Raw genomic sequence first — 23856 nt, forward strand, 5'->3', positions numbered from 1 at the left:
CTCAAAATGACAAATGATGTTTCTTTCTGAGCTTATCTATGTATGCTTTCCTAAATATGTCTTCTGATCCATCCTCTTCATGAATAATCTTAAACTCTGCAAGTGTTAATTACAATGATAAGGTGTTGAACTGTAACCTAGCCAATGAAAGAACTACTATGTTAGACTTTATTGTTAAGAAAAATGAGTTCTTGCTAAGCCTTTAGGAAGAGATTTTGTTCTAAGAATATTTCTTATAACTTAGCTGTCCCACTCAGGGCTAAGAAAGGTCACACTCAGCTACCACCTCCAACCTTATATTGCTTTGGTTTTCCACCCGATGTGTGTGGAAAGATATCAGCCCCAAAGATATCAGTGGTTATGGTTTAAGGGTGTGGCCTTCCCAGGCAGTGCTAAAGAATCCAACTGCCAATGACCAGAGACGCAAGGGTCGGGAAGATATCCTGAAGGAGGAAGTGGCACCCCACGGCAGTATTATTGCTTGGAGAATCCTATGGACAGAGGGCTATAGTCCATGGAGCTGCAAAGAGTCAGACACTACTGAGCAAACACACACGCATGGTTTAAGGGTATGGGTTCACTTGGCAGGTTTGACACAAAGAAATTGTTTCACAATGGCTACTATTAGCAAATATTTGCTGTGTAGCTGAATGAAAGGTGTATGAGACATCTGTTCAATCAACGATAATGAATGAAGGAATGAATGAGAAGGGTTGGAGCTCTGTGATGAGTGTTTCTATCATTTCCTTGCAACATCTTTCCTTCCTCCAGAAGCCATGATATTGACATACATCCAAAGTCGATTTGGGGCCAAAGCTGGAAGGCAGCTGACCATCTGAATTCAAGTTACCCTATTGGAGAATCAGATTTTACTGTATGATGGGAAATTATTTTTGTTCAACATCACAAGGGTAACGATATTTATTTGTATTTTCCAGTAGAACACAAAGGGAAAATGTAGTCCTGATGTATCCTTTCTGAAAAATTTACCCGGATCTCCAGAGGCCAGCAATTCTGGGTGCTATCACGTTGCATGAACCTACAAATTACTTCTGTTTGCCTGTATTAGTTCATCATGGTTCTCATTTAATCCTCATTTTTTTCCATTTCATGCTTTCCAGATCTGAAAATCTTTCTAATAGTGGCTGTTATACATTCTAATGATATTTAATTTGTTGCCTTTTATCCAGCCTTAATCTCCAAAACCATCTTAAAAATCAATGACTCTAACAATTCTAACGATCTGATGTGATGTCAGACAGTTCATGTCTGGTCCCACAATAATGAAAAAAAAGTAAAACAAAACAGCAATGATAAAAGAATGTGATACTTTCTTGTCCCAGATTTCTTAGCTGTGCTTCCCAAACTTATACAAAATAGGCTGATAGTCCTGTGTGGTTTTGCATTAACAAGGGCCTGAGAACTGTGCTTTGGAGGTTATAGTCAAAGTGAAGATTGAAGATGGCTACACCGACAGACAATATCCTTGGTGTTTTTGCATATGGTTTTCTAATTTATATTTTTGGATTATCTTGCCATCTCCTGTAATACAAGCAAGATGAGATGTTAGCATCCCAGATAATATGGAATGAGCTTAGGAGATGAGATGAATCAATGAAAAGATGAATATATTTCTTTAGAAAATATGCACACATACAATTCCATAGACAGAGGAGCCTGGCAAGCCATAGTTCATAGGGTCACAAAGAGTCAGACACAACTGAAACACACATACAACTTTTGCTTATCATTACTCTTTATTAATTCATACATGGATACAGCACAAGCATTTCACATCATTTTGGCACTGTGCACAATTCTATAGTAAGCTGTTTGATCTTATTCAGCCACTACTATATTAGCACAATAGCATTTAGAATATTTCAGCAAAATGTTATCACATTTGTACTAGAGCTGCCAGAAATACTGCTTTCCATGTTTGTAAACAAAAATAGGAACACTTATTACATAAACACTGTGATTGGAAAAATACCCTCTTTTCAAATCCTCCCTTACATTCAAGTAAAGGAGACATAAGCTACTTTAGTATCCAAAATACATTTTCTCTGAAAGAATATATTTTTCTTTTGTCTTTCCAAAACTATATCATCTCTAAAAACTATATCATCTCTGAAACTATATCATCTCTGAAAGGCAGTGGCATAAGAGCACATAACTTGAGACTTGAGATGTGGAGGGCTTTGATGTATCTCTTCATTTGGAATACAAATTACGTAAGGGTAACTGAGTGCTGTTGCAAATTCACAAATTAATCTCAGGTGCCAGTAATGATACTGGTTTACTCAGGGATTTTTGAAGATTTTATATGGAAGTAAAGAGAGGTATGGGACTATAACATTGAATTTTAATGAGAAACTCTTATTTTAAATGAGTCGGTATACAGTCAAACTTGTAGTGGTTAATTGTTTTTTTCCCCCTCCTGTTTCACTAATAGCATCAAACAAGAGGTCAACCACAAACTGATTTCTAATTAGCCCTACTGAATCTTTCTGGAAAAGGCTGAGATCTTATTAAGCTTAGAAGCTGGGTAGAAAGCAGTTAATGGAGTTATATGGAGTCTTTTAATTACCAGTCTTAAACAAATTTATCTTTTACTGCTAGATAGCACCCAAGGGCAAGAGGTAATCTGCTTTAGAAACCTCGAGTGATTTGTTATATAAATCCTGGAGTTTAGGAAAGTGGAAAACTCTCTTTAGAGAGAGTATTCTCTTCCACTAGGAATTCGATTTTTTGGCAGTTTTGTGAAAAATTTAGTGATGGATTCTTTGTGACTTCCCAATTTGTAAATGTTAGTAATCAAAGCACAGTGAACACGAAAGCCAATTCCTTCTTACAGAAGTCAGGACTTGCACTAGGCCAAGCCGAGCACTCGGTATTAGTAAAGTAATGAACACAAAGACCCATCTAATATTTGGAGCAAACTAACTTTTTTTTTTTTTTTTTCCCCATTCAAAGCCTTACATCTTCCTGTCAAATGCAGGTCTTTTCCCCCCACAAACTCAGTCATCTCTACGTTAGAAAGCCACTTTGAGGAGGTCACGTTGTAATTTGTGCGGTTTACATTGTGTGTGTGTCTGTGGATGGTAAAACATCTGAGGAACATCAGAATTGATTGAAATTAAAAAAAGCAATAAAAAAAAATCAGAACCATAGCCAAATACCAAAGTATCCTAATTTCAAAGTTTTGAGTTAAAAAGAAAACCAATGATGGTGATTGAATTTTTCGAAGGTAGAAATGGCTTCAAGATTAACACGGAGCACCCTGGATCTGAACTAGGTCAACTTGGGTTTTACTCGGTTACTTTGCTTGCGTTACTCTGACATTTGTACATCTCAGTCCTGGATGAAAGATGGTATTCACAGGAGTTCACAGGTGTTGCAGAGTTCACAGGTGTCACAGAATTCACAGGTGTCGCAAAGTTCACAGGTGTTGCAGAGTTCACAGGTGGTGTAGAGGGAGACTCCATTCCTCGACTGTCTCCCGGTAGCAACAGTACCAAGTAAAACTGTCTTCGGATTCACTATGGACAAATGCACTTGATACTTCTCACAAATGAGATGTGTGCTCCTGGGAGGATGGAGATCACTTGAGATGTAGGGTTGGTCTTGCTCCCAGGAAATGAGGGCTCGGGGGTCACAAGGCTGTTGTCGGCGTCACATTTCAAGCGGATGACTCTTGCTCAATGATCTCCATAGCGACAACCTCAGCACCCTCCACGGCGATGACCTCAGCAGCGCCCTGCACGGCGATGACCTCAGCACCCTTCATGGAGATGACCTCCCCGCCCTCCATAGGGATGACCTCAGCGCCCTTCATGGAGATGACCTCCCCGCCCTCCATAGGGATGACCTCAGCGCCCTTCATGGAGATGACCTCCCCGCCCTCCATAGGGATGACCTCAGCACCCTCCTCGCCCAGGTGGTCGGCGGGCTCGTTCTGCGGCTCCTGGTGGCAGATGTAGATCGGCGGAGTCTCAGCAAGGGCGGCGGCGGCGGCAGCAGTGGCGGCGGCGGCATTGGCCGCGCGGTGGGCCCGGCGGCGGCCATTCCAGCGCTGCGCTTGGTACTGGTTCCACTGGCGCTTCAGGGCGGCCTGGACCTGGAAGACCAAAGCGAACCTTCTGTTCACATGTCTGTCGGGAATGCCCCGAGCACAGTTCTCGGCGCTCATCAGAGGCTGTGTGTGTTAGCGGCTCAGTCGGGTCCGACTCCTCGTGACCCCACGAGCTGTAGCCCGCCAGGCCTCTCTGTCCATGGGAGTCTCCAGGCTAGAAGACTGGGGTGGGTTGCAGTTCCCTTCTCCAGGGCATCTTCCCCACCCAGGGATGGAATCCGGGGCGCCCCCGCATTGCAGGCAGATTCTTTACCCTTTGAGCCGCTAGGGAAGCCCCCATCAGAGGTTTGGGGAGGTTGAATTTTTAATTCTCATCTAAAAGGGCTGTGTGGGAAAGGCTCTGGCTATGAAATACCATCTTGGAGGAAGAATCTGCAGACCGGAGGACTGAGTAATTTGCCTCAGCTGCCCCTGGCAAGGTTATTTGCTCTTTTGAGCAAAAGTTTCTTCATTAGAGCTTTTATACCATGAATGAAATTTGATCTGGTTTCATATTCAATATGGCATGCGCATCACATTAGGAAGGCAGAGTTTGAAACCTTTTTATCTGCTACAACTTCTGATACAGCAGAAGCTTTTATCTAAATCTACATGTTATTGGTCTTGAAAAAGTATCTGGAAGCTATTTACCAGCTCTGGATTTTATGATAATTGCCTTATACTGTTGATTTTCCTTTATCCAGCATGGCTTGAGATGAGGTGTGCCCAATAAAACTCTGGTTAGTGGTTAACAAACCATGTCTTATTCGTGTTTTGTAATGCTAGATGTCATGGTGTTTGGCAAGGAGCAGTTATTCAATAAATGTTTTCTGAATGGTTGTCAACATCCATTCTAGAATGAGTTTCTAATGCCAAGAAAATGACCATCCATGACTGTATTGTAATTAGTGTATTGACATCCAGTGGCTAAAAATGTCTAGACTGAATCTGAGGAAGAAATGGAAGTTTTATTTCATGCAAATATGTAAGCCTGAGTTTTGATATAAGACTTAGAAACACAGGTTTTGGAGAACTTGAATTCCTCCCTGAGGTGAATTATAAACCACTGGATCATCTACATTTATTGTTAGGTATTCTCTCTCACGCCACGGTGTATGATTTGGAGAACTGCTCGGGAGCTGCAGTGGGTTGCTAATTTTGGAATTACCAGAAACAAACACTTGTAATAGTAACATCACATCACCTTTCAATGCCTTTTCCACTGATAAGGCCATTTCACTGTGTCTCATTTGATGCCATGAAAAAATATTGAACTTTGGGTCAAGAAACCAGCTCTGCCCACATTAGTCATGAAATCTTGGGCAGGATAGTTAACCCCTCTGAGATTACTTTCTTCAATACAACTTTTCTACCTCACCTAGTTTCCTGATGGATTACATGGCTACAGTATGAATCAAGTGGCATCTAAGATATAAGTATAATACCAAACAAGGAGGTTACTAGTATTCCTACTGTTATACCCTTATTATGGCAGGATGGTGGTCTTTAATCTTTAGACTAAAGGAAACTCTTCTGTCATATGTGTGGATATATATCTTTGGAGAGTGGTGTTGTTAAGGATATAAAAAGAGTTCTTAATGACAGTTTCTGATCTCATATTCAGTTACTTCTCATATACTCTAAGCTAGGTCTCCAGGGAGAGTCCTCAACAGCCTGGAAAATATTGGATGCTAATGTGAATGAAAGTTTTCTTCACATGGTGATTTGTGCTGGGAAAAGGGTGTTGTTCGATCTTTTTGAGAAAAGGAAAGATAATACTCTTGGTGGGAAGATTACCCTAAGAATGTATTTTCAAATATGAATGCATTTATTAAAGGTATTGATGAATGAATAGTTCACAGTCTCCTCTTGCATCACCCACTTTGTCTTCTACTTCACTCCTGAAAAAGACACCATGTTTCCCTGTCAGTGTGTGAGCTTTTGCTTTGCAATCTATGCCGTAGGGAGAGTTACAGAATTGAAGAGACTAGATTGATTATATAAGAAAGGGATGATATGAAACCATAGCTGAATACATTTGGGAAAGAAGATCCCTCCTGAGTTATACTTTCAGCTAAATACCTGTGGCCATGCCATTTCTCCTCTAGCACCTCTTCAAGAACCTAGGAAATATTTCAGTTGCTTTCCAGTTTTTGGACTGTACTGTCTATTAAACATAGGTCCTTAAATGCCGAGTTTATTATCTGCTGCTGCTGCTGCTAAGTCGCTTCAGTCATGCCCGACTCTGTGCGACCCCATAGACGGCAGCCCACCAGGCTCCCTCATCCCTGGGATTCTCCAGGCAAGAACACTGGAATGGGTTGCCATTTCCTTCTCCAGTGCATGGAAGGGAAAAGTGAAAGTGAAGTCTCTCAGTGGTGTCTGACTTTTAGCGACCCCACGGACTGCAGCCCACCAGGCTCCTCCGTCCATGGGATTTTCCAGGCAAGGGTACTGGAGTAGGTTGCCATTGCCTTCTCCTGTTTATTATCTAGGAACTATCAAACGCCCTGTTGAATTAGGAAATATACAGCTCAGAGAAGCACTGTCCCCAGACAAAGGGAACTTGTTAGTTTCTGTGGATTCAAAATCTCCTAAATACCAACGTTGTCTTTATAGCTAAAACGTAACACATATTTAAAGGTGTCCAAGGCAGACAGGGCCCAGCAGGGAAAAAAAAAAGGAAGTCCTTTGTTTTGCCTCATCTGTCCTTTTAAAATAATCTCCACTGGAGTATCCATGCATACTAATGAGGTACCCAGCATGAGGCCAAAGGGTTTGAAGTCTATTTTAATTTTTAAAAATTATGACAGAAATGTTCATTGCCTCCTGTAATTGTACTCCAGAATTATAAGCTATCCTTTTGTGTGGAGATGGCAATCTGCTTCCATTTGTAAACCACACGTGTAAGAATAGGCCCTTAGCAGCATGTGAAAGACACTTCAATAATTTCAGTTTAATAAGGGCAATTATCTCCTACAATACCTCAGGTTGAGCCTAACAGTGCTTTGATCACAAGAATATGGGCATTGAATCTATTTGAAAAAAAAACAGAGGAGGCTTTGGTTGCTCCTGAAAAGCATGAGAAATATAAGGAGTTGCCCATGGGGAAAGTAGAATACACAAAGTTTTGAATTATATAAATGCATTGCTAGTTATAAAAGCAATTATCACAGATCACTTCACATTTTCCCGATTATGCCAATTTATTTATTGTCAACTGTAAAAAATAAGAGTCTGGATGGTTTGAAGGAATAATGATTATACCTGGTTCTATTGGTAACTAACTGTATAGGGTTGGTAACATTTGGAGGTCTCTATATTTGTAAAAAAGAAAATCAGGTTGGAATCTTCGTAGTTGAATTTGGATGTTTTTGTCTTTGGCCTTTGTCTTCCTATTAAGTTCATTGTAAGAACTTGCAGTTATGTGCTGTTGAATGGAAAATGAGCTTTATCTCAGGAGTTCTGATCATTTTTTGTCTAGGACAAAGAAATCATTGCTTAGCTTTGGGTCCTGAAGCTGACTTTCTTGAGTTTTCTAGAAAGGTAGTATTTTTGAAAACCAAGTTTTACTGAAAGAATTTTTAAATAGAAAAATTTAGCTTTGCATATGAAGTGATAACATTCCTGATCTGGAAATAGCACATAGTGACATAAGGAGAGTCCCTTACAAACAGGAAAGGGAAGTGGTGAATACAGACCTAGGGAAAACTGGGCATCTTTATAGCTGTAATCTGGAGGAGGAAATGGCTACCCACTCCCGCATTCTCGCCTGGAGAATCCCATGGACAGAAGAGCTTGGCAGGCCCCAGTCCACGGAGTCGCAAAGAGTCGGATGCAACTAAGCACATAGCTGTAATCATCTTTTTGAGGTCTCGTAGATCCTTAGTAACTGACTGAAATGACTGGATGGTCAATGTCCACTGTCTTGGAAGAGTTGTGGGAAATGTTTTTTACATAAGCGTGCTCTCACGGTCACCTCCTGATACCTAGTACTGGAATTCTCAAAAATCCTTTCCTCCACTGACTATCTGATCCCTTTCCATGGCAGGAATCACTGATGACAAATGGATAATAAAGAAAAATTAAAACCTTTATCTTCATTGTAGAACTGACGTATTAGCCCCCTAGATTTCTGCTAGAATGTAACATTCAGTCAGGCAGAGCCTGATCACAACTCTATCCCAGATGTGGCTGGAAATCACTTCCTGCATGAGTCAGCGTTCTGCCCGTGTTCAGTATTGTAAGACAATATGTTCACAGAAGGCCCAGCTGAGGCCCAGATGCCCACAATTCATGGGACTGTGATATTACATTTGGCACAGTACATGATTTCTATATTATTAGAAATGTCACACTTGTACATTCCCCCAGTAACATGATACTAATTAAAATGGAGATGGTGTCTTTACTTCTAAAAGCAGAGAAACACACTTGAACTAGAGACTTTCAATTGTCAGGCACACCTCTGGGCTCACTTTCTATGCCTGCCACTTTAGAGACAGTGTCATCGTTAAGACACAAACAATATTGAGGAATGTTTATAAATGCATGCAGTTCTCTCGTGTTTTCAAGGTATACTCTGCCTGAACCTGATTTTTATATTAGCCCTATACTGATATTATTTTAGATGAAAATATTTATTTTGTATGCCACCTGAGCCAATTCAAAAGGCAGGGATATACATTGACAGGAATTGATATAAAGATGGGGTGACCTAAGTCCTATTTATTTGTTTTTACTATTCTTAAAGAGACACTTTGCTGCTAACAGAAAGATGTCTTTCATTTCTATCTCAGGCTTTCAGGATAGTCCCTAGCAATAATGAATGTACAGTATATTTTTGTTGGATTAAGGAAGGAGTTGATGGATGAATGAAGGAATAAAATGTATCAATTAAGAGATAGAACAGGAGCAGCAGTCTTGCAATTTGAGGGTTGGAGATGAGCAAGAGGTCACAGAGCTGCAAAATATCATAGGTGCTCACTGAATGTTGTTTAACTGAAGAAATGAAGACTAGAAAATCCATTAAATATCAATTGATAATGGTTAGACAATGGTTCTCATTACCAACTTGAAATAATACGTAGATCTCTTAAAATGTGTTTTGCTTTGGTATAAAATTATTAATAAAGATTGATTTAAAATGATCACAGATACTTTAACATTAAAAGTTATGAGGTGTATAACTCAAGGACGTATACTAATGAAGCTTCAGGAAGGAGGCATATATATAATGCTGTGCAGTGGAAGATTTAGTCCATGTAACTAGGAATCAGGAAATCTGGGTTCTAGTCCTGGTTATAAGCTATGATTGTGACATTGTGCAAGTCACATGATCTTTCTGGAGTTTCGATTTCTCACCTGACAAATGAGGGAGCTTTCAAATCATGTTCTTTGAAGCCCTGGAAGTTCTTTGGTATAAATTTAAGCAGCTTCACTTATGTTTTACAAATTGGGCTTCCATGAAGAATATCATTGGAAGAAAGGGAACTCTGGCTTAAAAAAAACCCTTAAGACACTGACCATGTGGATCTCTAGGTTTTCCTGATCTAAATATTCAGGTAACAAATTACTTACTCCCTTTTGAGTCTTAACTCCAGGGTGATTTCCCAAGAGTTGAATAGGTGGTGTGACACTGGTACCAAGCAAATGGAAAAGAAGGCAAGTGACTCAAGATAGACTGGCTAGATTCTGGCTCTGCCCTAGTGATGGGTTGGTTCTTCCAAAGGAAATGGGGATGTGACTTGGATTCTATGGGAACCCAGAATAGCTTTCACTGTTGCTTCTCAGGGTGCCAACCAGCTTAAGGTACAATGCCAGGAAATGTGAATTTAGCTACCTGTCTGGATAATAGCTGCAATTGTACCACACAAAAACATAGATAAGATTCAACTTGCAGTAGTGGAAAAAGTAAGATTGGGCTAGTCAGGAAACCGTATAAGGTCAACTGTAGAAGTGAGAGATAGTGCAAAGTGCATGGAGGCCCTTGGGTGATGGTAAAGTGCTGGCTTCATAAGAGGTGACACTATTACATGAAATGCACACTTACCTCATGGTTGCAGAAGCAGTAGATGACGGCCACGAAGAATCCCTAAAAAGAGGAGGAAAAATGGAGCTGAAGTTATTTTTGTGTGCGTTGTGTTGTTTAGTAATCAATACAAATAGACAACCTGGAGAGGAACATTTCACTACGGCAATAGCAAGTCAAAGCTCGATGGAAAAACAGGTACTACCACTCATGTCCAGGGCTTAGCTCCAAGAATATTCCATCAGGAATGACTTTTTCTCATCAGGATTCTATTGTTTGGCTACAAGAACTGTTCTCATTAATCTGGTTAATATATTGCTTCCCTTAACATGGAGATTTATAGCAGAATATGCTGATTACAGGGGATTTGAAAAGAATTTTTGTACCCAAAAAATTTAAAAACGAGGATCTTGTAGAGTTTAGTAGAGAGAACTTTTGCAAGCACACGTGTCACAATGCATGGCTGTAGGCCTGACTCTGACCTGTCCTTGTGGTGACCGAGTGCAGTACTGTGCCCACAGCTAAGTCCACCTCACCAAACAGGACATGGATTTAGTAACTACTCTCAAATTCCTGTCACCACTCAAGAGTCTTGTGTACCCAAGCTTGTGTCTACAGAAATGGTCGAAATTGTTGATGGTGATCCAGTCTGGAAAGCCAACTGGCATCGATTACATGGGTCTTCAACACTCTCCTCAATAAAGCAAAACCCAATGTAGCCCTCAGATATGGGGAGGAGAAAGAGAGGTCAACGACTGTGGGGATAACTCTGTCCTCAGCACTGGGCAAGTGAGTCAATTTCTAGACAAATATTTCGGTTGTCTGTTGTTTAGTCACTCAGTCACGTCTGACTCTTGTGTGACCCCATGGATGGTTGCCCACCAGGCTCCTCTGTCCATGGGATTTCCGGATGTATTCTCAAAGTTCAGGCCTCCCATTTCCTGTTTCCTTGCTCAGTTTTAGGATTCAAAACGTGGGAAAGCAGGCAGTGAGGAAGACAGAGAGGTGCCACCTCCCTTCCAGGTAATGCATCTTCAAAAAGGCTCATTCTCGTCACAGAGGAGCCCCAGACAACTGCGGCCCCTGCTCCAAGTTGCTGAGAGAGTGGCGGCATCCATGGTTCCCCCCCTCACCTGGAAGTGAATCAGAGAGCACATCACCCCTCACCTGGAAGTGAATCAGAGAGTGCATCACAAAGTCGTAGATCTTCCCAAGCACGGGGTGGGAAGGTCGCCAGGGAAGGATGACGAACTGGACCCCCAGAAGGGGCACCAGGATCAAAGTGGCCCTCACCGCCTTCAGGTACATGTACGAGTCCTCCTGCGATTCCTTTATTTTCTTCACAAGCACCCGGATGATGTTCAGCAGGAAGAAGAAGTTCAACTGCAAAGATAAACGATGTTCTGAACAAATTCTCCAGGTGAACGCCCCTGAAGGACACCCCCTTGGCCCAGTTCTTATCTACCCGGTGTGTGTGTGGGGGTGGGGAGGTCGGCTGGCACCCACACTGGATGGAACACAAGCGACTGCCTGAGAATTGAGACCATCTGCTCCTTGTTATGACAACAGGGAGCATCAGGGGAGCCAAATACTCTTATTGAGCATTAATTAACATCCCTCCCACCTCCCCCCCTTTTTTACTAAATGAGAAAATAATATCCTGAATATGTAACTATATTAGGTTCAAATCTAAGGAAGATGTTTTATTCTTTATTTAGGTTTTTATCGTTTTTCCAAAGGGAAGTCATAAATGATATTTTTAGATTTCACCGTCTTATCTTTTCATTAAGATTTTCCCCCTTAGCTGCTGCTGCTGCTAAGTCACTTCAGTCATGTCTGACTCTGTGTGACCCCATAGACGGCAGCCCACCAGGCTCCCCCGTCCCTGGGATTCTCTAGGCAAGAACACTGGAGTGGGTTGCCATTTCCTTCTCCAGCACATGAAAGTGAGAGTGAAGTCGCTCAGTCGTGTCTGACTCTTAGTGACCTGATGGACTGCAGCCTACCAGGCTCCTCTGTCCATGGGATTTTCCAGGCAAGAGCACTGGAGTGGGGTGCCATTGCCTTCTCCATCCCCCTTAGCTAGGACTAGTTAACTAAAAGTAAAATGGGGTCTGAGACATTTATCTGTAAAGCTTATGGAGTGGAGAAGGCTAACCCAGACTACTTCTTGTTTTCTAATAACACTTTTTAAAGGAAATCACTTCACTGAGGCATAATGTACATTCAATAAAATAGAGATTCTAAGTTTACAACTGGGAAGTTTAGACAAATGTTTGTATCAGGGTAACAACTACTCCAAACAAGAAAAGAGCACTTCCACCACCCCAGAAAGCCCCCTCTTGCCCCTTTGCAGTCAACAACTCCATGCCCCCACCTCTAGTAGCCACTGATTTCTGGCATTACAGAAATGGGAGTGTGTGTGTGTGTGTGTGTGTGTGTGTACACTATGTATTCTTTTGTGTTTGGTTACTTTGATTTAACATACTATCTGTGAGATTCATTTGTGTTGTGTATATTGGCATTTCATTCATTTTTACTGCTGAGGAGTACTGCATTATATAAATAACACACACACATAATTTGTTTATTCATTTTCCTGTTTATGGAAATTGCAATGGTTTCCAAAATTTGATTGTCATGAATAAGCACACAGTGAATACTTGTGTACAAGTCTTTGTGGGGGCATGTTTTCATTTCATTTGAAAAAATTACTTAACAGTGGAAAGGCCTGTTCATATGGTGAATGTATGTTTAACTTTATGAGAAGCTGCCAAACTGCTTTCCAAAGAGGTGGCTTCATGTTACACTCCCTCCAGCATTATGTGAGAATTCCAGTTGTTCTTCACGCTTGCCAGCACTTGGTATGGTCACTCTTTAATATCTGCCATTCTTGTAGATCACAAAAAACTACTTTTGGCTGTGAAAGTTAGTTTTGAAACCAAGGTTGTTTTAAAATTTTAGTTGATCATTTATTTAAAAATAATCAGAGTGGTTTCTTTAGAAGTTAAGTGTTGTTACCCCCAAAATTCAAGAAGGAAAGAGATCCTTAATAAAAATCAAATTCTTATGCAGTGGTGATAAATATTCAAGACCCACATTAATAGGTCCTTGTGAGCACAGTTGAACTAGTAAGTACATCACTACTCTGAAAAATGGCAAAAGAAATTGAATCTGCATTGGAAAGGCCAGAAAAGTTAGGAGACAGTCTGGGTATGACCCAGTTTGATCAGTTACCAATGGATGATTCTTTAGTACAGGAGGAGAGTGTGATCTATGACTCGGACTGTTTTTATTTTTCTAACTATTACCTGAAGAAAACAGTCTTTGAGATTAATGGGGGAAAAAAAGTCTAAATACTAAATTTGATGGCTCTGATGATGGCCAACATATAGTAAACTATGGGTAGAAAGAAAGAGCTTGGATATAGATTCAGATAATCATATTCTCTTCCTGCCCAACTTCTTACTTGTCATGGGATTCTAAATGACTTTACTTGAGCCTTTGAGTCTAGTTTTCCTAATGAGTAAACCATCTTGATGTGTCCACTTTGAAGGACTGCTGTTAGCAAATAGCATGACAATGTATGTGAAGTGCCTGATATACTTTAGGTGCATGCTCAGTGGTAGTCATGATGATGGCTCATGGACCAAAGGTGAAATGGAAGATGGTTTAGTTCGGCAGAGCCCAGCGGAAAATGGTGCAAGTGGACTTTGTGGTCTCTCTCATTCTTATCAGCAATATCTTCACCTTTGGTCTTTATCTTTAATTAGGAGAATTTATCGAATCGTCTAAAAAAAAAAAACCCACTGTATTGTTGCTGTGGCTTGTATAGAAATGAGCTTATGACCCTCCACTCAACTGTATTAAAGTCATTTTTTTTAAAAAAAAGATTCTTGGGTCAAATTGTTATTATAGATTATCATTAAATTAACTTCATTTTGGAGTTGTAATACACATACTACATAAAACCATCTTGACAGAACACCCCACAGAGATAACACTGTTAATAATGGATTTAAAAAGTAATTCTCACCACCAGTGCCCCCATGACCGGACCGTGGATGATGTAAAGCAGGTTGGTGTCCACACTCAGCCAGCAGCTGAATAAAAGAGGGGGGAATATATCAATATAACCGCATTTTATTTACAAATAAATTGACTAAAACCCACAATACTTACTTGTCGTTGAATAACAGAGCCCGAGCAATAGCATGAGCAGTGCTTGGCAGCAGCGGGAGTCCTAAAATGGGAAAAAAAGAGTACGAAAGCTATAACTACAGCTGGATGGAAAGAACAGTGACAAATTCAGCGTCTTGTCAAGATGTCGTCCTGATGTTCTCAGGCAAATTATCTTTGGTCAAAGCAGATAAAATGCTCTTAGAACGTCACAAACTGTAAGAGAGTTTGGTTAACAGCATCCAGTTACTTAAAAGCCTTTCACAAATTATCCAGTGTGGTAGGTGCATGATGATGACCAGTAACTGAGACCAGAAAGCTTTTCATTGTGTGTGAGCTGGGCTCTCTTACAGAGGGGAGCCGGGCCGTCCTGAAGGGACATGACCTTCAGGTCATACGCTGACCTGAGACAGCGTATGAAAGCCAAAGTCTGATTGCTCCAAAGATGCTCAGTATTTCTTCTAGGCTTTTTGTTCTTCTGTTTACAACATGTGTGTTGATCCTATTTTCGTTCAATAAGAACACTTCAGAGTAGCTACCCTCTGTAAGTTCTGGCTGCAGGACCTTCATTAAAGTAGCTCAGAATCTACTTCCCTGAGTAAACTTGAAGTATTGGTCAAAAACAACTTTGAATTTACAAATGGAATGAAGGACAGGGCTGCAGGCAGTGCACCCTGTCTGAATCTTTTACAAATTAACCTTCATTCTATAAAAGTAGTCTAGAGTAAAGAAATATTTGACAAAAGAAAAAAAAAAGATTCTCTTTTTCTCAGATGTACCCATGCCCAATAAAATATTGTTTCATGTGGTTGAGATTTGTAGACAGTTTTAAAAACTATTCTTGGATTAAGAAATGTGTCTCAGGTGAATTAGACTGCCACACTTTTATTTTCTGTGAATTATGTGCAAAAGGAGATTCAGAATATTGAGTTTTCATCTAAGAACCACCTCAGCTTCTTAACCTGTGAAGCATATAATTCAACATGGGACCATCGATTAAATGTTTGACTTGAAAGAATTCTGAGTTGACTATTTACACAAGACATAACTGTGTTTTATTCACAGCAGTTCTAACACCCCACTCAGGTTTAGAATCAGAAATTCATTCTCTGGATTGATTTTGAAATGCACATTTCAGAATTAGAAAGAGAGGCAACATGGAGATTTCACTTCTACCTTGTCATTCTGTAGAAAGGAAATGTGTTTCATACTTTAGAGAAGAGTGTAGACTCCATATCTGCTAATTCCTAGGGCTCTTCACCTTCCTCTAACATTGATGTCACTTTTTACACAGTTTAGTTTTTCTTTTCTTTTCCTCTTCTCCCTCCAGGCTTCCAGAGCCATAACAACCTTTCCCTTCCACTAAAGATGGTGAGAGAAAGAATAATCCTTCTCTCCCTAGGATTCTTCTCTTGGAGCACTAGATATGTTTTATTTGTTCACTATAAAAGTTCATGGAAGGTAGGGAATTTCCTTCTTTGGTTTACAACAAGGGGAGGGCTAGCAAGGCAAAGAATCAATCTGAAGAGGGTTGTAAAATAAATGATTTTTCTGAGAACTAAACTTCAGCATTTGAAGTTGCTTCGATTTGGGAGAAAATGACCAGCAAGTGGCCCCATGCAGACTTATAAGGAAGTAACTACTGAAAGAAGCATTCTTTCATTTTCTCTTGGGGAGAATCAGATCTTCTGTCCATCAGAGCATGCTTTCCGCCAATCTGTCAGCTGGGTTTGTTTCCTGAGGACATTCTCATAATCACAGCCCGCCTCTGTGGCACTCAGCCCCACGCCTATCACATTCTGTCTGAACTTGTTAGGGGCTTCTACCAAGTTCTCTTGGAGACTGAGCCGTGGCCAGGACCTGTGTCCCATCTCTCCTCATAGAACCTGAGCCCTTGACTATCTTCTGATCAAGACTAGCAGAAGACTGCAAACAATCAGACAGAGGTAACCGCGGATCAAAACTCAGCCGCAGAAAATACCTACCCCAGCCCAGGAGGTAGTACCACCACAGGCGTTGCCCCTCAGCGAACACAGACACCACAATCAGAGTGTGCAGGTAGAGGCCTTCGCAGAGCATCCAGAAATAGTTGCACGACATCATGTACTGGTGGAAAAAGTGCAGAATCTTGCACATCGGCTGTTGGAAAGAAATGGAGATACTCAGAGGAAGACATCTGCGACGATTTGGCCGTGAACAGAGATGAACGTGAGAATGAGCCAAAGTATCTGCATTCAGCCAGAGAGACCGTTTCCCCGAGCATCTCTCAACACGTGTCACCCGCTAGATGCGGAGATCAGTGTACTAGCTCACAGATGATTAGTATCCCATGTAAACAGCCAACTAGGGCAATGGAATTCCAGGGCCCCAAGTTCTTTCCTTGTTACTTTTCTGGTGGGTTGAGTTATACAGAGTTGTTGTTGTTGTTTAGTCGGCCCTAAGTGTATTTGACTCTTTGTGACCCCATGCACTGTAGCCTGCCAGGCTCCTCTTGTTCATTCTCCAGGCAAGAATACTGGACTGAGTTGCCATTTCCTTCTCCAGGGGATCTTCCTGACCCAGGGATGGAACCTGCGTCTCCTGCATTGGCAGGTGGATTCTTCACCACTGAGCCACCATGGCCTTATAGACTAGACAAGTTTATTTTCCTATAATGTGTCTGAGAACCATAATTTCTGACAGCATCCAAGGATTCATCACATGACTTTTATGACCCCTTTTCTACGGCTAATGAGGAGAATAACACAGAAATTGTTAATGCTCTCCTGAAGTTTACTGATCTGTTAGTGATACCTACTTAACATTAAAAACAAAAAATAAATAAAGGAGAGAACCAGATGATCCATTTCTCACACATAAGCCAGGAGCTATGTTGAGCCCATCTGACCTGAGGGATTTTGTTTTTATAAGGGAGTCTTAGTTTCCACACTGGGGTCCAAAGGTTTGGGACACAGAGGTGGCATCCTCACTTGGTACTGAATAATCCCTCCAAAAATATCCAATTAAAATATGAATAATAAAAAAGTTCATAATGGTGCTTTTCAAATGTTAGCATGCATCAGAATGACTGCAAGAGCTTGTTAAAACACAGATTTTTGGGGCCCCAGTAGTAGAGATTCTGATTCAGAAGATCTAGGGTGGGCCATGAGATTCTCATTTCTAGTAAGTATCCAAGGGACGCTTAAGTTGTTGGTCTAAGTATCCTCTATACTTTTCTGTACCATATGGTCTTGGTTAAAAGTAAGTCAAGTGAAATCGCATAAGTAACCAGGGTAAGATACCTCACTTCATTACCACATCTTGGCATTATTCTCTCTGCACTGTTCCTCAAATCCATAATACTTGTTCTTTCTCAATCAAATATCTTCCATCAGCACCAAAATGGATAATTCCAATACAGTTTTATTGGCCACTGATCTCTCATCCCCCAAACTTTGCTGTCACTTCCCTCACATGTATAAGCCCACCCTCCCACCAGGCTCCTCTAGGTTGGGCAGGAGGAGTCAGTTTGCACCCTTGGTTTCACTTCTGAGCATCCATTCCAAGCTGAGCATCCTGTGACTAGGATGAAGCTCTGACCTAGTCCATTGTCCCAACTGTCCTGAACAAGTGAGACTTAGAAGAAATCCACTTTGTTTTTCAGAACTCAGGGATCATTTGACTTTGGTTATGTAAGAGACTATAGAAAATGTGACCCAATTGTTTTGGCGTTTGAGGTACAAAATGCTCAGGTTCCTAGCAAAAACTAATCTTGCTGTATTGTCCCCTTTCGGACTCAGACAAAAAGTTCAGAGAGACATTTCTTTCTAGAAAATGATGAGGGTGCTGCCAGCTTCCTTTAGATGCAGCAAGAACAATGCTTTTAATTCTGCCTCCTGACTCCCTACATGAAGATCATTGAAAAAGCAGATAGAACAAGAAAATGAAATTTTAGATATTATGGAAATGAAATGTTCAAAGGACACAAGTGACAATGGGCAATTTTCATATCACTCAATAAACTGAGGATCTATTCAGCCCTTATTTATTCCATGAGTTATTTTGAGTTTAACTTAAAAAAAAAAAAAAAAGTTGTGTGAAGGAAGAAGAGTCTCACTCTTGGTTTTACTGGAGAGAATTTGCCCAACCAAAAAACTTCCACAGGAATAGACTGACTACTTTGATGGGAAAGGGACCAGAGCCCATTGGGATTCCCTGCTGAGGACTGAGAACACGGTTTTCTTTTGGCCCCAACTAAATACACCCTCACAGAAGTAGTATAAAAGCATTTGGGATGATGCAGCCTCCTTTCACAAGAAATAACTCTCTTTTTAATATATCCCCATGGGCACTGGGAAGGAAAATATTTTTGCCTCTTAACTGCTGATTCAGTGACCTGAGAATTGGGTCAAAATTAAGGAAAACAAACAAACAAACCCACAATTCTGCCTTTAGTTTGCTTAAAAAAGAAAGTCTTTAAAAAGTATATATTCTTTTGTATATAGAAAATTATATTTTTTTTTATAGGAAAGAGACATATGTTTGAATCACAGACAGATGAAGTCTAATAGATGTGCTTTTCTCTAGGTTATGACTTTGGTTGTGTTTTTCATGTTAATTTCAATTTTTAAATAAATATTTGTAGATTGACAATATCTAATAACTTCCCTTTTTCCAAAAGTTTCTTCTGCTAGTTTCTTTGTTGCTTCTTTCTTGGGTTTTTCTTTATTACCTCCACTTTTCTCAGCTAGGGAGGACCTTAATCTAATGTTTTCTGGAATGTCAGTATTTCAAGAAAAATGCAATATTTCACATAATTTAGAGTAATTTAAAATTACACATGACTTAATAATATGCTGACAATATGACGCTCAGTGTTTGGATATTATTTTCTCTGTCTTTTTAGAGGTGGGGAATTTACTGCTGGGAAAGATGGGGCTTTTCTAGTTAAATCGAATTAAACCTTTCCTTGTTCTTTATGACCTGTATGTTCAAATATGTTACAACAGCAAAATCTCCTTTATTCCTAATGCCTGCATGTGCAGTTTCAACTGCAATTTACTTTAATAGGCTTTTGGATAGGAAAAGATCCCCAAGAAACTGAACTTCTATGATAGCATTTATGACAGAATATGCATTTTCGAGGAGAGATCCAATACAAAGTTTAAGACCTGTATCTCTCTTGGAACTAGTAAATAAGCAGTTTCAAGGATGAATAACACACAAGCTATATCCACTGGAGAGTTCTTGCCTGCCCTTTCTTGAACTAATTATGCCTGCCTGAGAGAGCAGTCCTGTGTTGTTTGTCTATGGAAGGTTAGATAAGAGATGGTCAAAATCTCACTGGAAAACAAAAGCTGTGTTCAAATGGAGAAAGTACTGAAAACAAATGTCCTTGTTTTTTTCCCCTCCTTTGGGCCAAGCGTATGCTTCACAATTTACAAATACAGGCTGACTTTTGTCACTGTGGTCGTTTGTTTTTAGCCTATGCTATTTATTTGGTGAAAGATACATGCTTTCAGAGTTTGCCCCGTGGAGGAACCAGATATTTGGACACGTGAAAGAGGGCCGTGTGTGCTCACACACGATAGTATGCCCCATCTTCCACTCTAAGTGGGCTGTGGTTGGTGGCCTTGCTTTCCTGGTGGCTGAGACTGTAAAGAATCTGCCTGCAGTGCGGGAGATCTGGATTCGATTCTTGGGTTGGGAAGATCCCCTGGAGAAGGGAAAGGCTATCCACTCCAGCATTTTTGCCTGGAGAATTCCATGGACAGAAGAGCCTGGTGGCCCATGGGGTTGCAGAGTCGGGCATGACTGAGCAACTGACACTTTCACTTTTCTCATTTGAACCTCAGAGGAAAGGAGATTTCTCACTCAGGCATACCAAGTAAAATATGCAGATGTTTTGTTCCTTTGTTTTCTACCAAAAAAAGACACACATATACACACACACGCACTGAAACAGGTAAATAAATGGTGGAGTCTCACACATACAGTTGTAAGACACAGAACACTGTTTCCATGTGAGGCTGGGTGTATTTCCAGGGATTGTGAAGAGAATGTCATAAATAGGTATTTCCCCCCAATGATATGAATTTAGTTCAGCCTGAAGACTAAAATTTGAGTTTGGGGCGCTCAACCAATATTTGACTGATTGGATGAAATTCTACCTTTCAAGAGTTTTACAGTTTTTTCCTAGGAAGTTTGCTCTTGCACAGGTACAAAAGACAACAAAAACCTAACAAGTCTGTTAGGTTAAAAAAGTATCGATTAGGAGAACTAGGTCATGCTATAAAGATGAACTTCTTTCCTGTTTTTCAAACTTACATCACTTTGAGGATGCCTAATGTGTGTGAAAGAGCCACCCCTCACTCCTCCACATGCAGAAGAAGGCTTTCTATTAATTTCTCTACTCTTCTATGCTCACGTTCACACTCTCCCAGGGAATCAGCTGTGTTGTGGCTAAGCCAGGTCCCCAGGTATCTGCTTCCAGGCATTATTAAATGTTTCTAGGCAATAATGGAGATGCAAGGCAGGGCTGAGCTGGCATGTTAGTGGTTAGAAGGCAGCCTGCGCGTGTCAACTGGCGGAGTACCTAGGCTTGTCTGTCCCTAAGGTATACTATGAAAGTGAAAACATCCACCAATGATAACTTATGACACTAAGACAATGAATAGAGTAACAGATTGGTTGAGAAAGCCATGTGCAGAGACTTAAGGAGCTAGTCACAGGGCGGGGTTAGCAGTTACCTTGTGAGCAATTGTTTGCAATAGCACACCCTGGGGAATTTTTAAAAGCTTTATGGGTCTCTGGGACTCTGGAACAACCCCTCAGAAGTAAACAGGGCAGTTTTTATTACTCTCATTTGATGGGTAAGGTGAAATGGCTTCTACAATTAATCAGTGAACTCAGAAAAGTCCTGAATTGATACTATTTCAGGAAGATAACAGGTTAAGTATCATCTCATCATGGATGAGAGGCCCCGTTTATTCTAACATCCAGAGAGTGGGCTGGAGGCATGACAAGTGGGTGTGAGACCCCCCCACAGGAGAGGTGGGAGAGAGACTACTTAAGAATTGGCGATATCTCATCATTTGACCGAGCGCTGCTCCCAGGTTGATGCACTGATTATTCAATAACCAAAGTGCCATTTCCTGGCCTACTTTGAACAGATGGTAACTTTCTCAGGTTTTTGTACCCGCCCCCCACCAGTTTTAGACATTTTACTTTGTATTGGGGTATTGCCAATTAACAGGGTTTTCATACTTCATAGGGAATTCCAAATTGGAGTCTTCTTCCCTGAGATATTCTCAGTTAATGGCTTCTACACCTGTTTTTCTACTTTGTAAACATTTATTTATTATTTATCTATCAGCTGCATCAGATCTTAGTTGCAGCACGTGGGATCTTTCCTTACAGCACGCAGCTCTCCAGCTGTGGTGCGTGGGCTCGCTTAGCTGCCCGTGGCATGTGGGGTCTTGGTTCTCTGACCAGGGGTCGAACCTGTATCACCTACGTTGGAAGGCACTAGGGACTTCCCTCTACACCTGTTTTAATCTTAGTGGGGGTGAGCTTCCCTAATGAAATACGGTGTGCATCTTTAATTATGGACAACCATCACTTTGAAATGGCTGAGTCTGTATCTTTAAGAACACTCTTGCTAAGGAAAGAAATCAAGATAAACAAGAGCTCCACGTGGCACAGAGGACACAAGCTGGGCTTCAGTGTAAGACAGGTCTGGTTTCAAATTCCACCTCCAATGATCCATAGTGTGGAGGACACGTGCTTTCACTGAACCTCCATTTACTCAGTTAATAATGGGGATAATATCCACTCTTCACTGGGGTCTTGTGAGGATTAAGTGACATGAGATTACTTTTATGAAAATCAGTTGACACGAAAAAAAGAACACTCTTTAAGATAAAACCCATTCTGCACCTAAGAAGGACTCTGTTCTAATCACAGATGCCATGGTTTGAGAAGACAGATCATAATGCCTTCCTGGATGCGCTCACACTGCGAAGGTTATTAACACTGTGGACCCACTAGAAGCCAGATTAAGCTGCTTTCCCAGGCCATGCCACTGACACACAGGATGCACGCTCCGGGCAGATTTCACGCATTTTTGTCCTTGGGTTGGCAAAGCCATCAAGTGCCAGTTCTGAAAGATGAGGCTATCTACAGATGCTTGCATAACACAGCTAAGCAGAGAAACAAAAAAGAAAAAAAAAAAAGAAATAAAATATCCCACGGCCATTCATTGTGTGCTGGACAACTTCTGTCTGTGCTTTCAAATGCACTCTCTGCTCCAGGACCCAGAGAAACTGCTCTGCGCATGTCCTTCCGGGCTTCCTCACCCTCTGGTTTCTGGCTAGGCTCAGTCCATGGGGGCCACCAGCAGGGACTGGGAGATGACAGTGTGTGAACTAGGGACATGTAAACCTTTTTTAAAGTCATGCAGACATAAGTCATGATAAAGTTTCTAACAACCACTAGGGTAAATGCATTACAGCAGAAGTGACTGGCCCAAGGCCATTCAGGCTCCAGAATGATGAGCAATTAATACCTATGCAGACCTGTAACCCATCAGTGACATACTGGGGCCACCGCAAAGCACTGCCTTATAACACCTAGTGTATGTGCTCAGTGAACTTCCCGTAGATGTTAGTAAGTTACTGATTAGTCATGACAACTCATGATGGATGATATAAACCTTATTTGGCTATAACAATTATTTCCAGCCCTTTACTACAGCATATAACCGATACCTCCAAAAATTACACAGGGATGATATGCCTTAATGCAAAACTCAACTGTAAAAGTAACTATTATTATATATGTAAACAGCTGCTTACGTAAGACAATAACCCCATGTTCACTAGTTACAGAGGTTGTTGTTTAATTGCCAAGTCATGTTCGACTCAAGCGACCCCATGGCCTGTAGTTCGCCAGGTTCCTCTGTTCATGGGATTCTCCAGGCAAGAACACTGGAGTGAGTTGCCATTTCCTTCTCCAGGGGATCTTCCAGACCCAGGGATTGAACCTGCTTCTCCTGCATTGGCAGACGGATTCTTTACCACTGAACCACCTGGGAAGCCCAGTTACAGATACTGTATCTTTAAAAATAAAATTAAAAACAAATCATGCAGGGCCTACCGGATCCCTTTTCACGAGCTCTCCATTGGGCACAACTTCAACCAGGTGGATGATAATGATGATAGAGTTCAGAACGTAGGTCAGAAACATGTTCTTATGCAGAGTCACACGCTGGCAGTTAAGGCTCCTGGAAGGAAAAAGGAAGAGAAAGCATTAACCAGTGCCAAAATATTGATGCTCCAGGAAAATAAACCTTATTTAGTAATATTTTAAATCTTCTCTTTAGCAATAGATGAAAGAACATATAAATGAGGCTGGTCCCATCTTTTAAGATTCATTAGTACCTTTCTGCCTGATTATTTTAGACAGTTTCCCAGTCATGGTAACTCACGGTTTTCAGATCTCAGGGAGACTTCCTACAATAACTAAAAGAGTGAGGGATAAAAATCTACTTTAA

At 41.0% G+C, this 23856-nt stretch overlaps 1 protein-coding gene across 1 annotated transcript in view; it reads right to left on the reverse strand.

Annotated features, from left to right (window-relative positions):
* Window positions 1–1738: 1738 nt before the first annotated feature.
* Window positions 1739–23856, reverse strand: part of CALCR (calcitonin receptor) — a 110024-nt gene continuing 87906 nt past the window's right edge. The window contains exons 8-14 of the mRNA XM_043873414.1: window positions 23460–23586; window positions 16310–16463; window positions 14328–14388; window positions 14182–14248; window positions 11313–11528; window positions 10167–10208; window positions 1739–4120 (exon numbers count right to left, since the gene is read on the reverse strand). Coding sequence (XP_043729349.1) covers window positions 3683–4120; window positions 10167–10208; window positions 11313–11528; window positions 14182–14248; window positions 14328–14388; window positions 16310–16463; window positions 23460–23586 — 1105 coding nt within the window. The 3' untranslated portion in view covers window positions 1739–3682. The remainder of the gene's footprint in view (window positions 4121–10166; window positions 10209–11312; window positions 11529–14181; window positions 14249–14327; window positions 14389–16309; window positions 16464–23459; window positions 23587–23856) is intronic.

Source organism: Cervus elaphus, chromosome 18, assembly GCF_910594005.1.
Source record: "Cervus elaphus chromosome 18, mCerEla1.1, whole genome shotgun sequence".
NCBI classification, from domain to species: domain Eukaryota; kingdom Metazoa; phylum Chordata; class Mammalia; order Artiodactyla; family Cervidae; genus Cervus; species Cervus elaphus.